Here is a 26,643-nt window from a genome sequence, read left to right as displayed (position 1 = left end):
TAGCGTGAGGGCGGTGCGCAAAGGGCAGCCGATCCGAGCTGCCTATGTTTTGTCACATAGTTTGCGCTTAGGTTACATGATACAAAAAAAGGTCATCTTGGAACAAGGAACAAAATGTCATTCTTAATAAAGTGACAAAGAACATAAAACAGCAATATTACAAGGTGAGTATAGAGGGATGAGAAGTACACTGGCATGACACAAAACCAAAAGCTACATTTGCTTTTCCAAGTTGAACTTGTTTCTGGCCGTCTAGAGCTATAGCAGCGCCTCTCGCATCGAGGCCTTTCTTGCTCGGTAGCCATAGATGATTCTGTGAGAATGTTGATGGTCAGGTCATGCTGTGCTGTTTTTTTATTTAGTATTTTTGTGTTAACGTGGTGCTTGTGAAGGTGTGAAAGCAGTGCTGCAAGAATCCTCCATGCTTGCTCACCAGTGTGCTTCAATCTACCCCGGAGGGTCCACTCTATGAAGTAAATGAGGTGCTTCCCTTCGATGTCCACTCATCTGCTGCTCTATATGTTGAAGTGCCCAATCGGGTCATTCGTTGCTGCTCGATAAGGTCCTCTGCAAAGCATTTGCTTGTTAGCAACCATGCCATCTTCTTATCTAACACGCACCAGAAAAAAATGTTGTGGTTAACTAGCGACTAATGTAAACTGGGCAGAAAGAAGGGCAAAAAGTCTCTGTACTTGTCCTTCATCAACTCAGTGGTCAACCTATGCCTTGGTGGCAATTTTTCTACAATGTTTATAATTCAATGTGCAACTCATCCAGAGGAATCCAAGATGGCCGCTTGTGACACAGGATGGCTCATGAGCAGAGAATGCAGGACCACTTTACTGTACATAGGCAGAGGACAGAGAGAAGACGGATTCCACAACACACGCTCTCAACCGGTTACAGTTCACCAAAATGGCGCTTTGTTTTCCATCCAGTCTTCTGCTGAAGACAATGATCCGGTGACAGGGACCCCCATTTGCATCCTGCACATCCTTTGAGAAATCTGCAGTTCATTTGTTGGACAGCGGCAACATAAACTAATAAAACGAAAAAACAAAAATTTCTTGGAAGAAGAGGGATCCAAGAACATGCTGATGTTCATTCCCAGATAAGGTTAAAGTAAAGAGTCATGTGGAGGTTCAGTCCCATGTTGACAAACTGTCTAAGTCCAACACACAGCATGTCCAAAAACCTCTAAAGTGGGAATGTCACACTTTGAGAATACTAGAAGGCATATACATATCAGCAGAAACTTCCCTTTTAACCCATCTGTGCAGTGGGGGGCCCCCGGACTTGGCATCTGGAACCGGAATTTCAGATAAACGACAGAGGACAGGAAAACAGATTACAAGTATACATGTCGGGTGGTTGCGTTTCTTTTGGAGGTCGGGTTGGTGTGACCGTGGCTATGACGTGGCCGTGGCACTTAGCATAAGGAAAAGCGTGTGTGCTGTGGCAAGCACTACCAGAAGGGTGCTTTGGTGAACCAGTGTGGACGTAGCTGAAGAGTTGTCCGAAGACATATGGCCACTGCTAGGCTTCAAGTCAACCTGTAAAATAAAAGAAACAAAGAGAAATGTTATTTCTGAAAAGACGTAGCGAAATCTGTGATGGCATGTTTTGGGAGCAGGTTAAAGGTTTGTGATTTTTTCAAGAATAATAAGTTGAAACAGCCGGGTTCATTTACTACCCTTAATCTGGACCGTCAGATGAGGATAAGTGCAGATAATGTGATTTGGGGTGATCTTATACATAGGGAGTTCAAAGAGTCATGTTCTGGATTCACATATGTGAGAAGTAGGGGGTCACCTCAGTCTAGTGCCTTGTAAACTCAGGTCCAGATTTACAAAGTTTTGATGAAACTCAGAACAGCAATCAAAGTTGCATCAACTGAGAGAGAAAACAGTGCCATATCTACAAAGAAGTGGTGAAGTTCTGCTCTCTTCCTGTGCTGCAGTCAAGTGCCAACTCAGACACCCTCGTTCCATCTTTCCACCATAGTGTCTTCAATGTGGTCAACACAGTTTCTGTGCAGGAAGGAGTTCATTCCAGCACAATAAATATGCTGCAAGTAACTTTCCTGCATCTGTATGTGCTACAGAGAGCAGCACATATGCAAAGAGAACAAGCATTGGCATAGCCAATAGGTCTCGCCTTTGGGACCTTATAAGTGTTTAGCCATGCAACAGTTGCATAACTAAATACTTATACGGTCCCAAAAGCGAGACCTATTGGCTATGCCAAGCGGCTGCGAAAGTGAAAGTAAACGCGATCAGGCGCGCGCGCCCTCGCACATGCACTGTAGCTCTAGGCTGGCCTGGTAGCACTTTTTGGAGCCCTCTCAAAAAGTCTCGCAAGGCCAGCGCATGCGCTGGGTCAGGCGAGACCTAAAAAACCAGGATGAAAACAAATTCTCCTTGTTACATCAGTCTCACGGATTTACACCAACATTCTGCACCTCCCTGTCTACAAAGTGTCCCGTCTTGCAGAAAAATAATAAAGCAGGCACTTTGCACCATTGTGCAAGGGTGCCTGTGTTGGCGCAAGGCAGCACACAGTGCAAAAGCGCTGTGCGGGAGCAGAAGTGTGACATATCTTATGGAGCGTTTTGGTTACCTCTCTTTCACGCAAACATCTGGCACCAAGTTCAGATGGCGAGACAGAAAGCACCTGCCTGGACAGACTAGGAGGGATGCTATTTAACAACATTAAATGCATTATGTTCTAGAGAATAAACAGCTATTTCAATATCATTTGCTCGAGTGTACACTTAAGCAGCCGTGGATCATGCTGGTAAGAGCAGTGGGGCTGGGCGGGGAGGGAGAATTTTGTCAGACAACGATGAGGGATGCTTAATTATTTATTTAATTTCCCCACATGGTCGTCTGTCGAATCCCCCCCAACCCGGCCACACTGCTCTTACTTGCACGGGCCGTGGCTGCGCTTACGGCTGTTTTCCATCTTCCTCCATATCTTTTTTATAAGACATACATTGTAAGACGCGTGGCAATGCCAAGTTGACCCAATAAGAAATCCGTTCTGCCCGGGAATAACATGTCGGAACAAACTACTCACACTGGAAACTGAAAAAAACTCCAGGCACGTTAGGCTCCTGACACAAGGCCATTAATAAAATGTAATGCACATTTTTAGTATTTAAGCAGTCCACCTTCAATACGTGCAAACTGCACCAATTGCACAATCGTCACCTGTTGTCAGTCCTATTGCTTTTGCTAATATCCCCCTTCAGTAAGGGAATTATAGGTCCATATATGTGAAAATCAAAACTACATGTTCCAGTGCCCAGAATAATTTTAACTTAAAAGCATGGACCAATTGAATTGAAGTGGTAGCAGCTATCAAACAAATTCATAATGTAATAGTCATTTACTATTAATACTTCTGTAGGGTTCTTACACCAGACCCTATGCACACTTGCCTCATAATTTGCTCATTTGCTGCTATAGATTTCTAGTCATGCTTTCTCCATATATAGAGGGTACTGCAGGGTAAACAGCCTCTTATGTTCCCTACTACATCGGTTAAGTGGCCAAGTGCTTTACATAGTCAGCCTTGTTTTTCTAGCCAATGGCACTATGCGTACTGGAACTTGTAGGTCAACGCATAAATCGAAGTCTCAGATTGCAATGAGCTGCTGAGTAGAAAGCCAGGACTGACTGATGCGTCACCTGACACAGAGCCACGATACAGCTGTACCAACCATCAGAAAAAAAGGCCATTCTTGTGGACGAGCTGTTCTTAAGACTGTTTTCCCAGGATAACAGTGTCAAGTGACCCAAATACGAACAAATGTATTACGGCACATTCCAAGTATGTGTATTGCATTTGCATTAAACTTAATGTGCAGGCGCGTCTCTCGTTTCACAAATCAGCCCTGCCATATAATAACAGGAAGTTCCGCCTCACCCAAGCAAAGCAGGCGGTCCTGTCTCAACTTATTGTATTGCTCAAAAAATCCCTGTGGGAATTTTGTTCATCTCACTTGAGCCTAAAAACATTTCAAAAGGGCACATGGGAGGAGTTAAAAAGTAAGGAAATGGTACTGGAAGTTACCCAGTAACTGTACTACAATTTCAATGTGAATTCCAGTCCCTGGTTTTTCGCTTATGTGCTGCAGTAAGTCAGACAACTCCCTATGTCTCCCCATTCTGCCATTTAAACCCTTTAATCATTGGCAGTTGTGCAATAAATGAAAATATCCATGTTTGCTCCCTTATTCATCCATTACTCAAATATGTAAATGTTTATGGCGCCAAAGTATTCATTTAGATGTTATGCCTTAAGGGCCAGCATTATTGTCTCCACTTGTCTACCATAGAGCCTCAGATCACGATTGGCAGACCGCGAATGGAGTTGTTCCTTCATCTATTTCAAGAGCCCTGACATTTTGGGTTCTCTTACTGGAAACATCGCTTACCTTCAAAAGACAAAGTTCTGCCTCTGAAGAATCGTTGCCTTTCAGCTTCTGTGCCTGTAGACAATTAAAAAAAGAGTCACAATTAGCAGAAAGCTGTTGTGTGTCATGCAGCATTTTTTCATCACCACTTAAAAGAAAAGGCCTTTATTTTATAGTTACACTTTGCATAAGGTTTCCAAGACCCTATGGTATCGTTGTAACATCCCTTTTTTATCACATCTTGACCAGACGCAAAAACACATTCAGAGAATTTATTAAGGTAGAGAAAACTGAAGCAGGTTCGAGGTCCTGTATATTCAAAACACCAGAGACAATATTACAAGGTATGTAGGAGGCTATCTTACAGGGACCTCAGGTTAGCTTCAAAGGCTAGCTTGAACATCAAAGGCTACCTTAGAAGGAATAGCTGAGGGTAGATTAAACGGAACATCAGAGGAACTTTAACAAGGAACATCAGAGGCTAACTTACAAGGGGCATCACAGGCTTTGGCATAAGCAACAGCCGAGTGCGCCCTATAAGGATCATCCAACAGTATCTGACAGAGAACATAAGGCTTTATTCCAAGTCCTCTGTAGAAAGAACATCAGAGTCCCGAATTACAAAGAACATCAGAGGCTTTCTTCCAAAGAACATCAGAGTCTTTGTTAGCTGGAACATCAGATTCCATCTTACAAGGAACATCAGTGGGTACCCTTTAGGGAGCATCTCAGGAGCTAACACTAGGAATGTAAAAGGTTAACTTGAAATGGACATCTGAGTGCCTGTAACAAAAAACATCACCGTGCATCTTACAAGGGACATCAAAGGCTACCTTACAAAGAACATCACAGCCTATCTTACAAGGAACATTATTAGACTGCATTACAGGTTCTACTACAAGACTCGTCAGTGGCTATCTTACAAGGCTATCTTACAGTGTATATCAGGGACTATCTTACAAGGAACACAAGAAGCCATATTACAAGGAACAACTGAGACTTTTGTAAAAAAGAACACCAGACTCTAATAGGAATACAGAGGCTTTCCTTCAAAGACCAACAGTGTCTCTGTACAAGAACCATCAGAGACTTTCTTCCAAAGAACACAAGTCTCTATTAAAAGAAACATCAAAGGGTGTCATTTAAAGAACATTAGAGTCTCTGTTACAAGGAACACCAGAGGCTATCTTAGAGGGAACACCAGAGAGTACCTTTCAAGGAGCATCAGAGGGTCTCTAACAAGACATTTCAGTGCTTAATTTACAAAGGACATTATAGACTTTTTTGCAAAGACCACCAAAGTGCCTCTTACAATGAACATCACAATGCATTTTACAAGAAGCTTCGCATCCTACCTTACTAACAACACACAGCCTTATCTTACAAAGAGCATTTGAGGATGTATTACAAGGAACATCAGAGGCTCTACTAAAAAAAATAGCAGAGGCTATCCTACAAGAAATATCAGAGGCTATCTTACAAAGTACAACAAGGAGTGAAAGTGGCCCACTTACTACGAACACCAGAGGCTACCATAGATAGGACATCAGGCTCTAATATGAGGAACATAAGAGGCCTTCTTCCAAAGAGCATCATAGTCTCTATTACATGGAACTTCAGAGGCTAATATACAAAGAACATCAGAGTCTCTATTACAATAACAACAGAGGTTCTCTTCCAAAGAAAACCAGAATGTCTATTTCATGAGAAGCTATCTTAGAAGGATCAATGAGGAGTACCTTTTGAGGAGCATCAGAGGATCTCTTACAGGGAACATATAATCTTAAATTACAAGGGGAATCACAGAGGGGCATAATGGTCTTTCTTACAAGGACCATCAGAGTGCATCTTACAAGGAGCACTAGAGGCTACCCCACAAAGAACATCAGTGTCTATTTCATAAAACATCAGAGGCACTAGTTCATGGACCAACAGAGGCTATCTTACATAGAACATCACGGGTTATCTTGCAAAGACCAATAGATGCCGTAGTACAAGGGACATCACTGGTTGTATTTCAAGGAATATCCAAGGCTATCTTACAAAGATAAGCATAGGCTACCTTACAAGGAATATTAGAGGCTGTATTACTAAGAACATCATGGACTCTGTTTCATCAAACATCAAAGGGTATCTTACAAAGAATAACATACTCTATTACAAGCAACATCTGAGGCTCCATTACAAGCAATAATAGAGGCTATCATACAAAGAAAATCAAAGGCTATCCTACAAAGAGCAAAAGAGGGTGTTTTAAAAGGACATAAGAGTCTCAATTATGAGGAACATGAGAGGATCTATCACAGGAAGATTAGCTTACTAAGAGCATCATAGGCAAGTTTATTAAAAAAACATTAGAGGATATCTTACAAAGAATGCCAGAATCATCTTGAGGGAAAAAGCCTTTATGAAGGATTTGCCCAATGCCAGAATGTTTAGTAGAGGAGAGTGTCTTAGAGATGTTAAGTATCTCCATGGACGAGGAGCACAGCTTTGGCCCTTAAATAAGGTAGTGCCATTAGGAATCACCTTAGGATGGATATCGTGGCATACATAGTTTATATCTGTTTGCCATATGATTTTAATTTCAAAGCCCCAGCAGACAATAACATTCCTTCCAAGCCAGAATTGGTGGAAAAAGCTGGCAATCACCAAGAAACTCAATGAAAACAGACAATTCATGGTATACTTCTGCTCTGCCAAGCCTTAATGCCAAGCTTTAAATTAACCCCTGAATATGGGCCAGCACTGATCAACTACTTTGGGGATTCTCCAGGAGGACCATCGACTGGGCTAAGCTGAAAGATGCGTTATGAATATTGTGTCTTTACTATTCTGAGTATCCCGTTGCTTGAGTTACATGTGTCAGATAATCAACCTAAGTGCTTAATGTGTGTGATAATATGACACATATATGGTTTAATTTAAGTTTTGTCATGATCAAATTTATGTGAATATATTTGCATTATTTAATTGAAACGCTGACTCTGTCACTTTACATTAGCTTGTTATTATTTCTAAGAGTTCAGAAGGTTGACAATTACGTGTTTCAATTATTGTTGTTATCCAAAAGAATACAGAATGAAAATAATTGAAGTCATGACATTCTAACAACAATGAGATTATGTTATAAAAGTTGAACACAGAGAGTGAAGGGTAGAGGGGAATCTTCAAGCCAGGTGACATTGAGACAGGCTGGACAGAATCATATCACTGTTCTCAGTTGAAGGCGACCAGGATGGGAAGCACTTAGCCCTCATCTGCTAACGCATCAGTGCAGCTGGCCTCTGGCAAGAATAGCAGCCCTTGCTATTTCATTGGAGCTAGAGCGCTTTGTTCAAATTGGTATGTTTGTATGTACCATCTCTAAAATCCCAAATATGTTTTCTTTTCTGCTGTGAGAGAATTAGATTAGCACTTACTAGTAGCAGAATGAGAGTAGTTTTGCTATAGACTTATGACGGCAATCAGCTTCCTCTTCTTTACATTTTTGATGAACATTGTGTTTGCCCTTTTATTTTTCTTCATTATGGTTACTATTCATATTGTGTGCAATAGACTAGGATTTTGATTTAAAGTAAATCTTTAAATGGATCGTTTATGTTCTGGTATTCTAGAGTGTGCTAATATTAAAACAAATAAGGTTTGGGGGTTCTACCAATTGTCCCTGTGACGTCTCATGGGATCATTAACTGAAACACATCTCACTCCAATAGGACTGAGTCAGTTGAGGAATGGTTACAGTAGAACTGTTTTTCTGATTCAGGTTGCAGATTGACTGAGTCCTTAGTGCCACAGGATCTAGAAAACCAACTCATGCCTTTAGAAAATCTAGAGAATGTATAATTTGGTGCCCGGCCATGGGGCAAAAAAATCTCTAGATCCTTCAGCAATTTGGATGACACACTCAAAACACCAAGGGGCCGATTCCGATCTCGCTCGGAAGGGCACCGAATCGGGTTCGGACAGAAAAACTACGAGCCGTACGCGTGTTTTCCGGCCGACTCGTACAGCTGTACGAGCGAGCAAGTACGATCCGAGCTACATGAAATTCACCGACCGAGTCGTTTCCGGGTCCGAAGCGCTCCGTACGTCCCGGTTGGAAGCTAACCGTGGCGTGCAATGGATGCGATTTACAACCAAGCCAGTACGATGCACGCATCGGACAGCCTGTGCGAGCCGGAGTGTCCGGCTAGAAAATCTAGAGAATATATCAGGTTGGTACAAGATCCTGGTGCAGGTGTGGGAACTCCAGAGGGAGCAGAATAGCAAGAACAGAACGTCTTTCAGGATGTGACACTATCTGAGATTCAAAACGTACAGGTAAATATTTGGCTGGCAGTATTTGAAAGTCCCTGTGCTCAGCCTATTAATACTGAACCAGACAGAAATCATGATTTACTTTGCATACTGAATGAAAGGATTCCTATAACATCTGTTATTCAGCGCCAGGACACCTACGGGTAATCGTGCGCTTTACAAATACATCTGTTATGTTATAGTATTTTATAGGATTCTGAAGATAAAAATAGTTGCGTTTACATTTCACCCATTTGCAGCTAACCTGCATCATTAGCTAGCTGGTGTTGATTGTGCTGCCTCGAGTGGGCAGAGGCCCATCCAGGATATTAATGGCGTTAAAATATTTTCTGAGTCATCAACAGCGATGTAACGCAGCGCCCGCACTCTGGTGGGAAACCTTCTGGTTCTCGCTGTATCGGTTTTGTTTTCCCCAAAGAGAGCGCTGATGAGATATGCAGGTGTAAGCTCTGTAGGGAGATTTGCCAACTCACGCTGAAGCAAAAAGTTGGACCAAACAAAGAACACATTAAAAAAAGGAATATGATTAGCTTCTAGCCGGTTTCCTCCAGCCATTCCTTAATTTGCCCCAACTTTCACCTTGTGATTTAGACTGCTGAGCCTCTGGGTAAACGTAAACGTGTTTGTGATGCTCCTGTAGATAATTCTGGGAGGGAAGGAATCTTAAAACAAACTTTAACAAAGTTAGGGGCTTATTTACAAGCCTTTTGTGCCGCTAGTGCGTCAGTTTTAATATGGGAAAAAGTGACGTACTAGCATCCGTGAGGGGCTTGTAAATAAGCCCATTAGTGCAGCCATGGGGTGTCATCGAGAGTGACTGTAGGAAGGCTAGTGCTCCGGTACTCGTAAAGATAGCCTGGAAGTCTGACCAGGGGCATTTCCTGGATGTCTTCCTCAAGGCATCAATCCAGTTGAGGGGAAGTAGAGTAGGAGGCAGCCACGGCCCATGCAGATAAGAGTGGTGGGGCCGGGAGGGGGGGATTTCGACAGACGACCATGAGGGAAAGTAATTATTTATTTAATTTTCCCTTGTGGTCGTCTGTTGAAATCCCCCCCACCCGACCCCACTGCCCCACCGCTCTTACCTGCACGGCTGGTAGGAGGTGGTCGTGTTGGCACTAGCTCCCACCTAGAGCACAGCTGCCCAGAATTCAAATTCCTTGGGTGCTCAGATTGATACCCCGTGGCAGGAGAGGGTTCTGTTGAAGTGTAGGGGGTAGGTTGGAGTTAGCTGAGGGCTCACTGTGATTTTTTTTTTTCTTTTTAGAAATAGGCAGAGGAGTCAGCCTTCTTGGAGCCTCCGAGAAATGGCCCCGGGGCAAGGGGTGAGATGTGGGCTGCAATATGCCAGCTCACCTTGTGATAGTGGAGCAAGTCATCTCCTGCTCATAGCAAGCTCCCTGTTAAGACTGAAATAACAGATCTGTGATCTGCTGCATTATGAGGAGAAATAAGCAGATCCCAGAGCTGCTGCAGCATGAATGGACTGAAGGCTGATCTCGGAGCTGCTTTACTTGACCAGTTCTTTGTTGAATGAAGTGTTGTAAACACAACGAAAAGGTTACAAACAGTGGTGTAATGTAAAATGATGGGGCCCCCCTCAAGAATGGGAAGAGAGGCCCTGATGCTCCCATATCTCACTGATATTCATTGGACATGGGGAAAAATGGAGTACCTTGAGGGTTGGGTGGCCCCAAAAGTGTTGGGGGAACCCTGAGAAGCAGAGGCCTGCATTATGCCATTAGTTACACATTATGCCATTGGTTACACATTATGCCATTGGTTACAAAGAAGAAAAGAAGCACCAATATCTGCTTTAACTCTACTCCCGTGGGTGCAGCCTTTGTTGCAGAGGGCTGTCCCTCTCGACTCACTTATTTTTGGAGGGTGCCAATTTCCTTAGCCTTATCTTCACCCTATAAATAAGAGACATGCCCCCCGTTATTAACTTCAATGGGCTCACCCCCCTGAAACGCTTCCTCGTCCTCAAAAAAAAGATTAATTTGCAGTAATTTCAATGGGTTCACCAACTAGTACCCCTGCATTCCACCTTGCTTAGATGCCTCATTCCTCAGCTATGAAAAGATGTCATTTATGTGCCCCTGTTTGATGCAATCAACATTAAGAGATAGCTGAACAACACTGAAATGCAAGATTAAGGGCCTGATTACCAGTTTGGCGGATGTGATACTCCGTCACAAACGTGACGAATATCCTGTTCACCGTATTACAATTCTATTATATCCTGTGGCGCTTGTAATAAGGTGAATGGGATATCTGACATGTTTGTGACGGAGTATCCCACCTGCTAAACTCGTAATCAGGCGCTACATTACTTCAGAAATATCTTCTGTTTTGAGTTTTTATTTCAAAATACTGTCTTTTGCTTATTTTTCCATTTTTTTTAATAACATTACCATACTTTAGTACGCCCGCCCCCTTGTTCCTCACTTCTCCAGGGCTAAAGTTTTGAAAGGGAATCGAATTTAAAAGGTTTTTCTCAGGAAGGCTAAGTAAAAAACTGTTTAGATAGGATGATCCGCTGTGTACCGCAGCGCTAGTCAGTGGCCTAGCCAGGGTATCATGGCCCCAAGTGCAAACAAGCATTGGCATAGCCAATAGGTCTCGCCTTTGGGACCTTATAAGTGTTTAGCCATGCAACAGTTGCATAACTAAATACTTATAAGGTCTCAAAAGCGAGACCTATTGGCTATGCAAAGCGGCCCTGCGGCCGCGAAAGTGAAAGTGATCGCGATCACAATCAAATGGCGGTAAAGCGCGGCGCGCGCACCCGCGCACATGCACTGTAGCTCTAGGCTGGCCTGTTAGCACTTTTTGGAGCCCTCTCGATAAGTCTCGCCAAACCAGCGCATGCGCTGGGTCAGGCGAGACCTAGGGAAATGGGGCCCCTGGCTGCTGTCTGAATGATAAACACAGCATTGAGCAGGGCAGAAGTCAATGGGCCCATGAGGCCCGGTGCTACTGTACCCGTTGCACCGATGGAAGCTACGCCCCTGGCACTAGTACAGTTATGACTCTGCAGCTGCACAGTTTTACAAACGCGCCTTGCACATGGCACAGCACACTACAGTATACATGTGCACCAGCCATCTGTGGAGAAGGTGGTCGTGGAAACATCTCTCTCTCTCTACCACGACTGCTACCCCAGCAGAAAAATACAAACAGCTAAGTGTAAAAGCAGGAAGGCCTTTAGGGCAAGAAAAGCGGGCGCCATTCCTGCCCGTCAGTCAGAGGGAGCTGCTCACCGTGCGCGCGCACTGAAGGAGCGCTGCCGCTGGCGTTAATAGACTCACCCTCCCTAAGTGCAGACTGCATCCATCACACGGTTCAATAGTGTCTGCTTGTTAGCGGCAGAGATACACTGTTTACTGCGTTTCAAAGGACTGTAATTGGGAGGGCCTGCTCTTCTCCAGTCACAGGCTGGGCTGATCAGGGGGTCGCTGTGTGTCTTCAGACGTCGCCGACGACCTCCGGCGCCCTCGCCCATTTCAGTGTCCCTCTCAGCACACATTCTAACATACCCGATTCGGCAGGAAAATCCCGATTTTCAAGCCCCAAGTGGCTTTATTTTAGCTGTCTCCCTCCTAAAATCTCCTCTGCTTCAATTAAATAATGCGGAGAATCAATCCCCTCGATTTTTTCAAAACCCACCTCCTACCACTTTCAAAATGTTGTCATGTATGTACGTTGCGCAGTCACATGTCGCCCTTTCTGATTTCTGGTGTAACCCACAGTCAAGGTAGCAGCTACAGCCCTCGCAGGGATCTTTCTTAGGGTATTTCCCAAGACCGTGACTTCCAATCCAGCAAGCAATTTTTTTCTCCTCTTATATGACCGAGACGTGGGAGCAAGCTGGGGGGACAAACCAATCCACTCCTTGCCACCCACAATGCAAAGGGTTAGTGGAGAGGTACCCTTAAGAGCCTAATGGGAACTCTACCAAAGCATCTCAAGAGAAACAAGTAGTAACATGGCATCCAAATATATGAAAGAAATACAAAGGAAAGTATCCGTTAGAGAAATGTAGTAGGTGGTGTGCACATGGCAGACCTGGATCTACAAGGTCTAAGAAAATGAGAACACTTGAAGGAGTAAACCCGACTGGGAAGCAGACCCTGCTGCTGCAGCGCAGGCTGTGCCATCGCTCTGGCTACAGTCCGCGCCACCATGTTCGTGACAAGTGCAAGGGCTCAATCTACGTGGCATGCTGCACACCCGGATGTCCTGCTTCAGGGAGGCATACAAATGCATCCATTATGCCGCAGCACTGCTGAGGGCACATGGGGTACGGCCCAGCAAAAAGAGAAGTGTGGGTGAGTGTACGTGGCCTGTCCAAATGAACTCACTCATATCTTTAAACATGATCTTAAAAACTATTCATCCCTCCTTGATGACAATGTCATTAGTGAACTAAGAGGAATATCAGTTGTAATGTGTACCCATATGTGACCTAGCTTCTGATTTTATATTAAGCAACATTATAGACGATCAAATCAAACACATCCTGCAGAGAGCACATCCTGAATTTACATATTTCAAGGTGCTCTCATATGTAATAATGAAGAAAAAAAAGGAAGCACAGTTAAATAAAATGTTTGCAAAGGGTCCCATTATTTGGCCAAAAAGGGAAGCCGGGATTGGTTCCTGGCTTTCTGGTTTTACGTTTTTCAATTCAGCCTCTACATGGCTATTTGTTTCTCTAACTGGTTTTACATCAAAGGTTAATGATTTGGTTTAAATACTAGACATATACGTTAAGAGCATAGGTGACAGTCAGAAACCACATGAAAACGTGGCTCATTTTGGGCTGGAAGGTCCAAGAGGACCTCGAGTTGAGTGAGAGCCAGGCACCTGGCTCGAGTCTTCAGTGCTAGCCCACTTATGTTTGTACAGCAACAAGCAGTAACCCTGTTTTTTTAAAAAACTGCAAGTTTACTGTTCTTATCACAAACTTCCATTTAGCACCATTAATTGCACAGCATCTCTGCCTTGTGCATCTTCCTATATGAATTATAGAACCATCTCCAATTACCCTCCTTTTATTTTTATACATACAGACAATACCCTGCTGCCCCTCAAGCTAGGTTGGTGCTGTGTAACTGCCGTGCTCGGCACCTGAACTACCTGCAGCAGAGACCACCAAGGCAGCTGTCTGCCACTTTACTCTTTCCGACTCCCTTCACCTGCCCTCCACCCCCCAGACAGGCAAACCTTCACAATCAGTCTGTGAAAAACCGTAGCTAGATGGGCAAATAAGGAGTCCATAGTAAGCTCCAATCTCCGACTTGCAGGACGCCGAGAGTCCGTTCCGCCCTACCTGCTCGTCTTGTGTCCTGGCATATGGGGATGTCGATGCCCCACTACGCATGGGCTCCAGCCTGATCGGTACAGTAATATCCATTGGTCACTTCATGGCAGCCCTCCCCTGGCATCCGAGGATTGCTGATTTCTCCCTACACATGGGCAACGATCCGATTGGTGCAGCAGCAATTCCTCACACCTCGCAGAGAGAAACAACGCAACCGGATTCTCCATTGAAACTCCTCCCTCCAACACCCTCCTCTTCCTCACAGGGCACACTGGTCTTGGCAAGCAGGCAGGCACTCCAGGCACCAAGGCATGTGCTTTTGGATTCTCTGGGTGGTGTCCCCTTACCCAGCAGGGAGAATTGCATGCCGTGGCCCTCAGTCCTGGTCATAGGCAGATGTCTTGCAGAGCTTTTTCTCCTCGCGCTGCGCAACTAACTACTTGACAGTTGACCATTTTTGGGGTCTTTGGCTCCCCTTCTTATACTCCATTCCCAAACCCCAAATGTGATTTAGGGTCTGCGTCTTTGAAGTTTGTGTTGGGGATCTGCTTCCTTTTGAAGTGGGTTTTCCTCTGTATGCCCTTCCTCCAGAAAATAGTCCGTCACAGCAGGAGTGACTCTAAATCAGATAGCCCACAACCCAGGACATGGGAGTAACTAGAGGTTCACACCTGGATGTTAGCCACAGTGATATGTGTATCCAAAGGTTACCCCAGGGACTCAGCCCCACTCTTTATGATTCTCTTATCAGCCCCATCTCCTTCCAGTGACCTCTCACTTAATCATAGAGCAACCTTTGAAGTGTACTGAAGAGCCTGGCTCTCCCTTCCTCCAGTATGTCCCACCCAGCTCACAGGAAAACAGCAATCCAAAAGCCTATGTGTGAGATGCCTTTTCCTCCTCATGTTACTCCAGTTAGCCCTGGGTGTCCAAAAACAAAACCCAGAAACGTCCATGTATTGTACCATTCACAGACACACATACATCCAGCACTTGCATGAAACACACAGGCACTGCACAGCACTACACCTCCCATGTGTTGTACTATTCACAGGCACTCACACACTCAGCACATGTATATATAACACATGCACACTGCAAAGCCCTATACACCAAACCGAAGTAGGCCAAGAGTGAGGTAAACATACAGCAGTGGCAGCGTTGTGATTGGTTATGGGAGCCTGGGTGCTTCCTGTTCCGGGCAGAGAGGAGAGATGAGGAGGATGGAAGTGTAAGTATCTTTTTCTTTACCCCCTCCTCACCGCCCCCCACCCACGATCCATGCCAGCCACCACTGATGTTCTCGGTTGGCACTCTGCTTTCTTTTATTTTTGTTTGGTAGGTGCAGGCCCGTGGGCGAGGAATGCTGCTTTTGTTGACAGTGGTTGGATATGGAAATATAAGTACATAAGTGGAAATATCTGAATAATAAACATTAAGGTGGGGTCAGAGTTTTGATAGGGAATCGATTTCCACTTCCCTCTTCCTGCCCTTCTCTTTTGAGGTGCTTCCAGTTTCAGCAGGCAAGGGACTAGAGCGAGCCTGGAGCTACATTAAGGCTACTGCATATGTATTGCAGTGTCACCGAAAATGGCTACTACAAGAGGGTGCCACATTACAACAACTGACATCCAAAAAGGCTCTACTGCTAAGTGAAGGGTAGCAAGAGAATGCAAAATGTAAGTTTGCTTCAAAGGTCCTTGTATTGGAGCCGAAACCAGGTTCAAAGCAAAGAAATATATTTACCCAAGAATCCAGAATTAGGTTCCAAGGGGGCAAGGAGGAAAGACAACATTAAGACATGTGTCTGAAGACTTAACAAAGCAACTTTTAGTTGCTTGGCATAGCACCTCCTCGCTGCAGATTGTTCCAAAAAGCAGGCCTACACGTGGTGTTGATGGGACGTGTTTTTAATGTCTGCTTTTCATTATGCAGCATTATTAAAGATCTGCACTATGGAAATTGATCTCTTCATAAGAACTACCCTTTAATGAAATTCTCCCATATTACTGCAATAACTACCTTACCTGGTAGTGGCCATTTAACAAAGCGGGTAGGGTTTACCAGAGATCTCTTCTCCAGTGACATCACAAGTGTCTTCCTGGGGCTATAAAAAACATGACCACTGTGACAGAGGCCTGGATTCTCCAGGGTTCAGTCATGGAACATTACAGGTAACCTCTCTTCTGCACTGATCTTTGTGTGAAGGCATTTGTTAGGTTTTGCCTGGACTGTGCATGTGCTGTCTCTGCAAGTGTTTTGTTTCCATACAGTGAGCTTACAGCCCGTCCACAGCAAACCAGTTTCAGTGTTGCTCTTATTTGCTTCATTCTGTTTGTCACAGCCTGCCTGCATCATGTCCTTATTTTCTTTGGCCCTCCCCTGGAGCACGGAACAAGTACTCATGTCCATCCACTAATGACGTTTTTGGAGCTACTTTTTTTGTCTTGAAGCAATCCATATGATTGCTTGTGTTTTCAGCTCCTATTCCCTTCCACCCACACCTTTCTATGTTGCTTCTTTTTCCTCCCACCTCCTACACTGTACTCTGCACCACTGCACTCTACTCTGCACCACTCTACTATATGCTACTGCACTCGGCTCTTTAATCTATGTCACTACACTCTCCTCCGCACCACTCTAGTCTACACCACTGCACTCTACGTCACTCTACTCTGCACCACTATACTCTACTATGCACCAGTCTATTCTACGCCACTGCACTCTGCACCACTCTACTTTATGCCACTGCACTCTACTCTGCACCACTGTACTCTACACCACTCTACGCCATTGCACTGTACTTCACTCTACTCTTCTCAGCACCACTGCATTCTATGCCACTGCACTCTATTCTGTACCACTGCACTCTACTCTGCACAACTGCACTCTATCCCACTCTACTCCCCTCTATGCCACTCTACTGTACTCCCCTCTTTGCCACTCTACTCCACGCCACTGCACTCTACACCACTGAACTCTACGCCACTCCGTTCTACACCACTCTACTCTACCCTACACCAATGCACTCTACACCACTCTAATCTACTCTGCACTATTCTATTTTGGGCCACTACACCCTATGCCACTCTACGCTGCACCACTCTACTCTATGCCACTGTATTCTATGCCACTGCACTCTACACTGCACTGTACACACTGCACTCTACACCATTCAACTGTATGCCCCTGCACTCTACACCATGCCTCTGCACTCTATGCCACATCACACTACTCTACACCACTTTACTCTACACCACTACACTCTACTCTGCACCACTCTACACCACTGCACTCTACCCTATGCCACTCCCCTTGATTGTACGCCATTCTATGAAACTCCACTCAATTGTATGCCATTCCACTCCGTTGTACGCCACTCCACGCCATTCCACTCCACTTCGCTCTCCTCCTTCCACGCTGATGTACTACATGCCTAAAATACATTGGCAAAGTCAGTAGTAGCTCTTGTGTAGACGAATCCTATTCGCTTTGCTAATGTTTTTTCTTATTTAGCAAAAAAGGGGGTTTTCAGCAAAGACATTTTGTCTCTCATTACGAGTCGTCTGTAAAAATTCCCGGTACCGAGTCAATTTGAATTAATGAGCCTTTGGGGATGACGGCAATTGTGATCTTTTGTGGCTATTGATCTTGCAAAGTATCACATCTCTTTCCAGTTGAAAGGTGACAAGTATAATAAAATCCTACTGGTCATTTACTGCCTCTTTATACTTGTTAATATGCGTTATCAATAACAAAATTATTCATGGAAATTAAAATAAATTGAAGGGCGTTTGATTTTTTCTTTTTCAAGGGTTATGTTCTGTATCAATTGCAACATTAAGTCCCATTGAAAACATTGGGTGGGGAGGGTGCGTATGCGAGTCCCTCTATCCTGAGGACTTCTACTGAGAGTGTTTGCCATCTGACGCCACTGCCTATGGATGTGCGATGGAGTCAGACTGCGTTCCTCAATCGATCCCCACCCCCCCCAGGCTGAAAGCAGCCTGTCACTCAAGCATCCAGCACTGAGGGATTTTCAAGCACAGCTGATCAATGCAGGTCCCGCACACTTGGCCCCCACTCCTTATTAGCATGCAGTGCAGATGAAAGAGACCCCCATGCCAACCGCCGAGCCGTAGTCAAAATGTCGCTCTCTACCGTCTCGCGAGAGCATCTAATTATAACAGTGTGGTTCGGGGGTGGAGGAGACAGGTGCTACAGTAAGTGAAGGGACAGGGACAAGAAAAGCACAAACACTACTAAGTATTGTTAACAGCTGAGGCTCCTGCTGGAAATGGTGAGAAGATTTTGAAAACCAAAACCTATGACATTCCACAAACTTAGAAGTAGGGCTACAATTCTGCACTGGCTGAGGATCAACCAGTGACTTAAGTGACAGCACTCCCCAACAGGGACGACATAGCTAATAAGGCATCACAAGAAAATTAAATGCAACTTTTACATTTACACTTTATAGTATCATCAGAATTAATACATTTCTGTCTGATAAGGGCTACTAATTAACCCTACACTGGAACATCCCTTGTCCCTGAAAAGCAGGGCATGTGCTCAATTTACTAAAATTTGCTGGGACAGAGTGTGAAAAAGCCAGAACTGTGTCAGCAAATCTGCGGAGAGCAGGCCATACCACTGCTAAGATCTTTAGTTAAAGACAAATCCCAGTGGTCAACGATTGTGCTGTAAAAAAACAGGAGTAAGAACTCATAAATTCAGTGATTTCCAGGTCTAATAGCCATTCTTATGTTCTGGCTCATGTACGCTATCAACCATCCTCGCAGACAATAGTTACTATTATGATGGCCATGAAGGGACTTCTGCCGTAGAGAAAGACCGGCTCATGCAGTACTGTGCACTCCTTCACTCAGGCCTCATACTAGAAGCCTCACCTATAAAGAGATGGTGGAAAACACCTTCACAATCAGAGATATTTAAAAATGAGAATATCCTGATGTGGTGAAAGACACACAAAAGTAAGTCTACAGGGTGGCAACTTCATCTCAAGAAGATCAGACATTTCCCAGATTTGGGGAATTTGGTTTTTGGTCCAAGAAAAAAACAGTGGAAGACAGTGGTATGATGGGAATGAAGGCTGAATTCCAAATCAAGTCGTACCTTAAGGTAAATGGAACCAGGAGACTAAACTGGAATCTAATTTTAAGCAGATATTGGGAATTAGGAGCTACTCAGTAGAGACTGATTTCTCTGTTCGTGGTCTAAAGACACATATACTGTTATCTCAAAGTCAAATGTCTGCTTCTCAACAGTTATTAAGTATGAGATACCAATGCATCAAAAAACTTAAAAACAATGTAAATGTAAGGCAATATCTAAAATTCACTGAGCTTAATTACAAGTACCCAGTGTCACAACTTGTAGTTAACCTCTGGAAGGCTTGAGGGAACACACACCGCTTCATCAATTTCCTAAAATGAAATTTCTATAGACGAGTCATAACTATATTGTTACTACAGCTCAGGTCTCTAACTAACCTCTACTTTTACAATGGGGCATTTGTAAAAATATGTAGTTTTGAAAGATGCAGGTGCAAGTTTGAAAGCAATTGAGTATTAATATTATAAGTCCACACATATGATAGTGCAGACGCGTTATGTGCACCAGCGCTATCCGTATTACAGAAGGGGACGCACAAGCGTCTGCGGCCCGTTCTGTAATAACAAAGTGTCCTGGGGTGCGCAAAGTGGGCGCAAATGCCCGTAATACGGCCCCAGTATTATTAAGCATACAGTGATACGGACTCTCGTTGCACCCAAAATGGCTATTAGCAACTGTTTTGATTGTCTCTCCAAGACTGATCTTCAATTTTCTCTTTCAGGGAAGCAACTTGTAAAACAACATAAGCTTTTTTTCAAACATTGCTCAAATTGTACCTGGAACCACGTGATAAACTAGCTTCTCACCAAACTATTTCTGTGTATCAGTTTGTTAACATCTCCAAGCTGTATGTGTTTAGCAAATCGACAGACCTCCTTTTCAGCAGTTGAACAATGTCATAAATGATCACAAACTCTGAGCTGACATCATCAAACAAATGAACATTCTAGAATGCCTATTGATAGTTATTGTTAGCAGTCCAGGACTGGGCAACGATAACTGTTTTTTCTCTCCACTGCGTGGTCCCTTTAACGTGCTCTTTAACCGTGGTTGTGAAGATGAATGCAACCAATGCAAAGTGCAACATGGGGGTAGCAATCCCTTCAAACAGGTATACATAAAGAATGCTTCTGCTTATCTACCAAAAGCGGAAAGCAAAAAGTTCCTACATCAGTCAAATGCCTAGTGGACAGTAAAGAATAAGCTACAATCTACTATGCTTATGTCACTTATGTTTGTCATATCTGTATAGCACCTTGATCACATGAATCACTACATGTCACTTGTCCTGCACTACAGTCACTAACATATCACTGAAAAACCTTTTTGGCAGCCATATTTATTATTTGTTATGATTACCAAATTGAGTAAATAATTGAATCTTTGGCAATTTTTCTTGTTTGTATGGTGTGTTCTTCCCCGTTTTTTCCAGTGTGAAAAAACACACGTGTCTACAAAACAGAATTGAAAATTTAACCTGTATTATTTGCATTGATCAAAGTAATTGCATTTTCCTGGCAGAACCACTTGTTTTATATATTAAAGTTCATTCCAGACAGCTTCCTTTTACTCCAACACCAAAGAGCACCCAGTTCTTTAGTTAGAAATAAAGTCCTCAACCAATAATGATGTTTTCCGCCTAGTTGAGCAAGATCTAGTCACATTGACTATTGAAAAGCTCTAGTCAAAGGCCTCCTAAAATGCCTTATCAGACCTCCAACAGCAGGTCTGAACACAACCATCGGAATAATCATGGGGGTAGTGCAATATATCACATCTTGTCTTCCTGCGAAAACTCCATCGACTTCGATTAAAAATCAATACACCTCAATGCTTACCTGATACACCAACCTCATCCTACAACTTTAAATTCCATACAGCAAGAATCCGACACCGGGTGTTCTCCATCATAGTGGACCCAGAATGGAATTCCACCCACCAATCTCCAAATCCCCGTACTAATTAAAGCTATTTGTCTTGTGTATGTACTTAAAAGCCCCGCCCGTTAAGAATGACTAACCAGTCATTTAAGCACAGACCTCACTTGCAGCCTATGCATGACCCACAGGTAATAGTTCTCGGTAGCTTGTAGGTCAGAATATCGAGTGCAAAATATTGACGTGCAAACTATCATGGCCAAAATATCGGCACCCAGAACATCTTGAAGATAAGGATATAGTAGTAAGTACAGATATACAATTTTCTGACTTACATCTGCATGCCTCAGAGATATATTCACTGAAACAAATACAAAGGTTAAAGGGACGTTATAGTTATAGGAAAATATCAGTTGAAACATAACATTTTAAAAGAACAAAACCACTGAAATTCACCAGTTACAGTTATCTCAAGTGGCTATAACTTGTGACCCCATCATGCAGAGAATTGTCATCAATTAAGCCATTTCGGATGTTGCATTGATGTTATCAGTGATGTCATAGAACTATCATAGGTGATGTAATATTTGAAGTAATTAGGGTGGGAGCAAAGCTGTGTTCCCTGCTAGGGAGAGTGAGGGCAGGAAATAAAATTTACATTATCTGCCTGCACACTCCAGGGCAGGGACAAGCAGTGTCCTGGGGTTCCCGGGACACTGCTTTGTTTGGGCCCTGGGTGTTAGGGCCCCCAGACCGGTTTTCGAGTCAGAAGGGGGGGGGCTGACACCCCCTCCAAGAAAACAAAAGCTGGCCCTGGAAATGGAGCACTCCCATGGCCATCCTATACCCCCACCCCAAAAAACAGTGAGCCCTGGGGGATGTAGTCCCCAGCACCTATTAAATGCTCAGGGAGGGCAGGCACACACACCCCAACTTCGGCTCTGGGGTATGGAGTCCCCGGGGCCTTTGTGGGGCTCAGACATCGGGCTGCAGACCCTCATATCCAAAATATGTATTCAGCCCCGTGGGATGGGGACCCCGGGCATTTTAAAGACTTGGGGAGGGGTGGGCACATGCCCCTCTGTACATAAATAATTAATTTTACCTTTTAGCCTCTGAAAATATGCAGTAACATTTTTTAATGTTTTTAAAATTAAGTTTTTATCCTTAGGGATCTCCCCCTTACAGGCTTAGTGAGTCAGGGTATCCCAACTTTGTCCTCTGATATATATATATATTTAGATATCTTATCTTTAGATCTGTCAGATTCACAGATCTTCCACTGTGTGGTATACAGCCGTTCATCGATTTTTGCGGTAACACTTCAATTTTCCCACAGAAAACTGCATGGGGAGAATGCAAGTTGGAAGCCCTTTTTCTCAGCCCCCGCTTAGTTGAACACCCCAAAACCTTTCCAGAAAGGAGCTGAGGTGGAGGAGACCTGTTTTAAGTAATTTTAATGAAGATTCGTCAAACAACCCCAAAAGTTATAAGCAAATCAAAAAATCCATTTACTATAGAAAGGCGATCCTAAGTCTAACAAACCCAGTGGTGACTGCCACGAATAAGTATAACTTTTACTATAGTATTATTATAACTGCTGAATTTCTATGGTATTGTGTGGGTAAAACGTCAACCTAATTATAACGTCCCTGTAACCTTTGTTTTTTCAGTGAATTTGTATTTTTATTTACGTAAAGTGAAATCTAATTACCGTATGTTAATACAACCACCGTGCGCACGGCCTTTGGCTGTGCGCGGCTGAGGTTTACCGCAGGTCCTGTGGCCAACCCCCATGTCCCCCGCATGCACCCAACACCACGCATGGCAGAGGGTTGGGCGCAGGGCCTGGCCTGCGCCCAGACCCTGCAGCTAACCCCCTCACAACCACCCAACCCCATGCTAGGCACGGCCACGAGTGGCAGGGGTTTGGTGTGTCTGAGTGGGTGTATTTTTTTTTCTCATTGTGCTTAGGATCTGCGGATCCATCAATAATTTACACCGGGAGCCTTGCTGAGCGCTGCTGTGGATCCGTGAATCAGTCCAAAACAAACATCCTGGGGCAATTACTTGTCCATGAGGGGTGCTTCATTTGTCCTACGGGGTCAGAATACCTGTATCCTAACCCATTATGTGTTTTACACTTTATTTTTCCCTTCCCCAGGACAAAAGACAAAGTAAATGGCGGCTGCAACATTCATTTCAGGTTGTGGCCAGCCGATCAGGGCCTTGCTTTTCGGCCGGATACCACACAGATGGATCCGCATCCCTAGTTATCTATATTTTTCTTCCATCAAAAACTCCGAAACTACTGAACAGATTTCCCCCAAAATACAAACAGCACAATCTGTGGACCAAGATCTAGCTTTCTGCCAAATTTTGTGTAATTTTGTTCAGCAGTTCGGGATGTAGCTGTGTCTAAAACTTGCAAAAACCCCATACACAATGCATGTAGAAAAAGCGTTTTGGGAATCTCCTTTTTCTCAGCCCATGCTCGAGGAATCACCCTGAAACTTTCCAGACAGCAGCTAAAATAACTTGCGTACTAGTTTTGATAATTTTGTGAAACTTCGTCAAACGGTGCCAAAGTTATTAGCAAAACAAAAACGCTTTGTCTATGGAAAACATTTGCCCTAACCATAACTACCTATTGCCAGTAGGATATATCCAGGATGTTCCAGTAGAAGGTTGGGAGCCGAAACGCGTAGACCGTTCTCAATTGTTTGAATTGCAATATGGTGTGGAAAATAAACACTTTTTAAAGACAAATTACCTCTGTCGTGGTGCCGTGAATTCTCTCGCCGCACAAAGGAGCGTAGGAATCTTGGGTATATATATGTATATATGGATATATATATATATATATACACACACAAGTGTATATACATACTTCTACTGGTGATATATAAATATATATAATGTTTTCCTGTTCTGCTGGGTGCGCTCATGGACGAAGGGCCTGTCAGCATTACGGCATCCTATGAACCCTTCCTGCTCCCTACTTCTGTGAAGGACCGCCAGTAGTCCGGAGTCCTAAATAGTTTTGCATTGCATTAACAGGGTTCAAAACATGAATATTAATCCTCCGAAGAGGCACCATGTATTTTTCTTTAGCTTAGTGATACTCAAAGTACAGCCGAGGCAGTGGCCGCACCACAATTAGGGCGAAGGAGCGTCGCCACCCTGCTGCCAGCGCCACAACCGTGAAAAATAAAATTATAATAAAATGAATTTATTACCATTTTATTTTTCCCTTTCCCCAGCCAGCCATGTGTGGGGGCATGGTCACTACTGCTGACTGGCAGCAGGGGAGTGGTGCTCACTCCACCAGTTTACACCGCCCAGGTCATTTTGACCGTCTGTCTTGCCACGGCCAGCCTGACATGCGCACTTTAAACCATTGCACTTAGCTGTCGAAGACAGCTGAGTGGAGAGCAGGCATATGCCCCCAGTGCCTGGAAGAGCATCGGCGCAGCCTGCTCCAGCCAATCCTGGTGCTGCTCTCCTGCTGCTTAACATTATCAGCAGCATTTGTATGGGTGTGGAGACTTCAACTGTTGCACCACCCGCATGAGGAGGACCGGAGGAGGAGAGGCTGTGGAATGGTTACGTGCATTTTAATTTTTCATTTTTATTTTCCCACAGACATGCACATCTGCACACTGCAGCCCTCCCTCCACTGCTCCCTCACTCTTGTTCCCAGAGCCAGGGGCCCCTTTGCTATTCAATTTATACACAAGCCTCCGAAGCTCAATGGAACCATTGCCACTTGTTGTTGCCCACTGAAATCCACCCCCTCTGTCAGTATCCACAAAGCATCCACACCTCTGGAGTTAAATGACTGACACATGAAACTCCAAGGTCCCCACATAGTCCCGCTCTGTCTTGAGGAGCTCATTCAGGAAACAGACCCAGAGGTGCAGCTAATTCCCCAGGTCCTTGGTGCCCTCTGCTGAGCCCTCCACCTGGTCTACTTGGTCATCTTCAAGGTGAAGCCAGTTACTCTGCCTTGGGGAGCTGGCTGCTCAGACTGGCCCTAGCTCTGCTCAGCCTCGAGGGCAGCGAGGTCCGTGCCAGCAAACACTTCTAACGCCTTATCTCGGGCACCTCTGAAGAGATGTCCATACAGTGCATGCCACTGCTGGGGTTCTTGTGGGAGTGGAAAACACTCCAGCATTGCAGCCAGTGTCACCTCATGAAGTGGTCTGAGGTTCAAGCAGTGGGAAGTGGCCAGTTTGTGGTCTGAGCTAAGTCCGCACTATGAGTGGACAATGCAGCCCCACTGAGAGCTGACCTGCGGGCCGGGGATATGTTGTCTGACCCACATGAGAGGGGAAGATACGCTTTGATTGATGACAGGGTGTCGTCATGTCCTTTGGTCGACTGTCTGTTCCAGTTCTCTATAGACACTCGCTACATTTAGCAGACCACCCCTTGATGATTATGCGGCTAGACGAAGGCCAGACAAGCGACAGAGCACTTATATTTATATAACTACTAAGGTATCTTGGAGGGATAAAGTAAGTACCTGCTGCAATGCTGGTCTCAGCTTCGAATTCCATTTCAACATTCCCTTACCTTTTACAGACAGTCCGCTTTCAGCGTGGAAAGGACAATATCTGTTGCTACAAATCTCGGGTCTAGGCGATATGAGAATGCAAGATAGCAGGCGCTCTAAGCCCTACATAGCTGGTGAGCACATAGAGACGATATTCCACTCTGTGGTGGTTTAGTGTCCACCCAATGACATACACTACCTTAACCCTCGCCCTCAACGCCAGAGTGGTCAGTCGTGGTTTGTTAAAAACACTGTTTATGATGCACATTGACTGGACTGCTTTGGCATTGACCTCATGCTGGCCAGTGGTTGGTTGGTTGCCCCACCAAATATTTAGGGTACCAGCTGCCACTGGCAGGGGGGGGCGTGCTGAATGTCCACACTGGGCTGCATGTTACTTGAGAGAGTATTAACATTCAGAAATATGTTAAACAGACAGCCAAGCATTTATTTACACGCTAACTGAAGTAAAAGAAAAGAAGCAAATAATGTATCCTGTGCTACTTTAGAAACACATTACTTTTTAAAGACACCTTGCAACATACGTTTAAAAATATGACAAATTCTATTCAAAATTAAAACATGTTACTGATTAACATTCAGAAGTGATTCAGCTTAGTACATCAGATTATGGAGTGCTTAGATAAGTATTTTTCAAACTGGATTGCTTTCAAAACTGAATGTAAAAACATTGATGCCTCCTCTCACCCAGACAACAATGCCAATAGTGATCTAAGAGGTAATTCAGTTGTCACATTGAACCCTCTGGGTGGCTTGGGTTGTTGGTATACATGGACAACACTATAGTTTATAAAATCAAACACAAGAGAAGTTTTTTGTTCAGTGCATATTCTGTGTGCATGTATTTCAAGGTGCTCTTACATGTGATAATGAAGAAAAAAGAGGCAAAGTGAAATAAAATAATTGTGAAGGATCACACAATTTGGTCAAGTGGCGAAAGCCAGGATTTATTCTAGGATTTGTGGATTCACTTTGTGCAATT

General features: G+C 44.2%; 1 protein-coding gene across 2 annotated transcripts in view; it reads right to left on the bottom strand.

Annotated features, from left to right (window-relative positions):
• Positions 1-369: 369 nt before the first annotated feature.
• GFRA1 (GDNF family receptor alpha 1) overlaps positions 370-26,643 on the bottom strand; it is a 458,805-nt gene continuing 432,531 nt past the window's right edge. For both annotated transcript variants that reach the window (XM_085603274.1, XM_085603275.1), the window contains 2 exons: positions 4,442-4,495; positions 370-1,553 (listed from right to left, as the gene is read on the bottom strand). In XM_085603274.1, coding sequence (XP_085459400.1) covers positions 1,410-1,553; positions 4,442-4,495 — 198 coding nt within the window. In that variant the 3' untranslated portion in view covers positions 370-1,409. The remainder of the gene's footprint in view (positions 1,554-4,441; positions 4,496-26,643) is intronic.

Source organism: Triturus cristatus, chromosome 1_2, assembly GCF_964204655.1.
Source record: "Triturus cristatus chromosome 1_2, aTriCri1.1, whole genome shotgun sequence".
NCBI lineage: Eukaryota > Metazoa > Chordata > Amphibia > Caudata > Salamandridae > Triturus > Triturus cristatus.
Note: the sequence above shows the minus strand (reverse complement) of the source record. Positions and strands in the feature narration are given on the sequence as shown.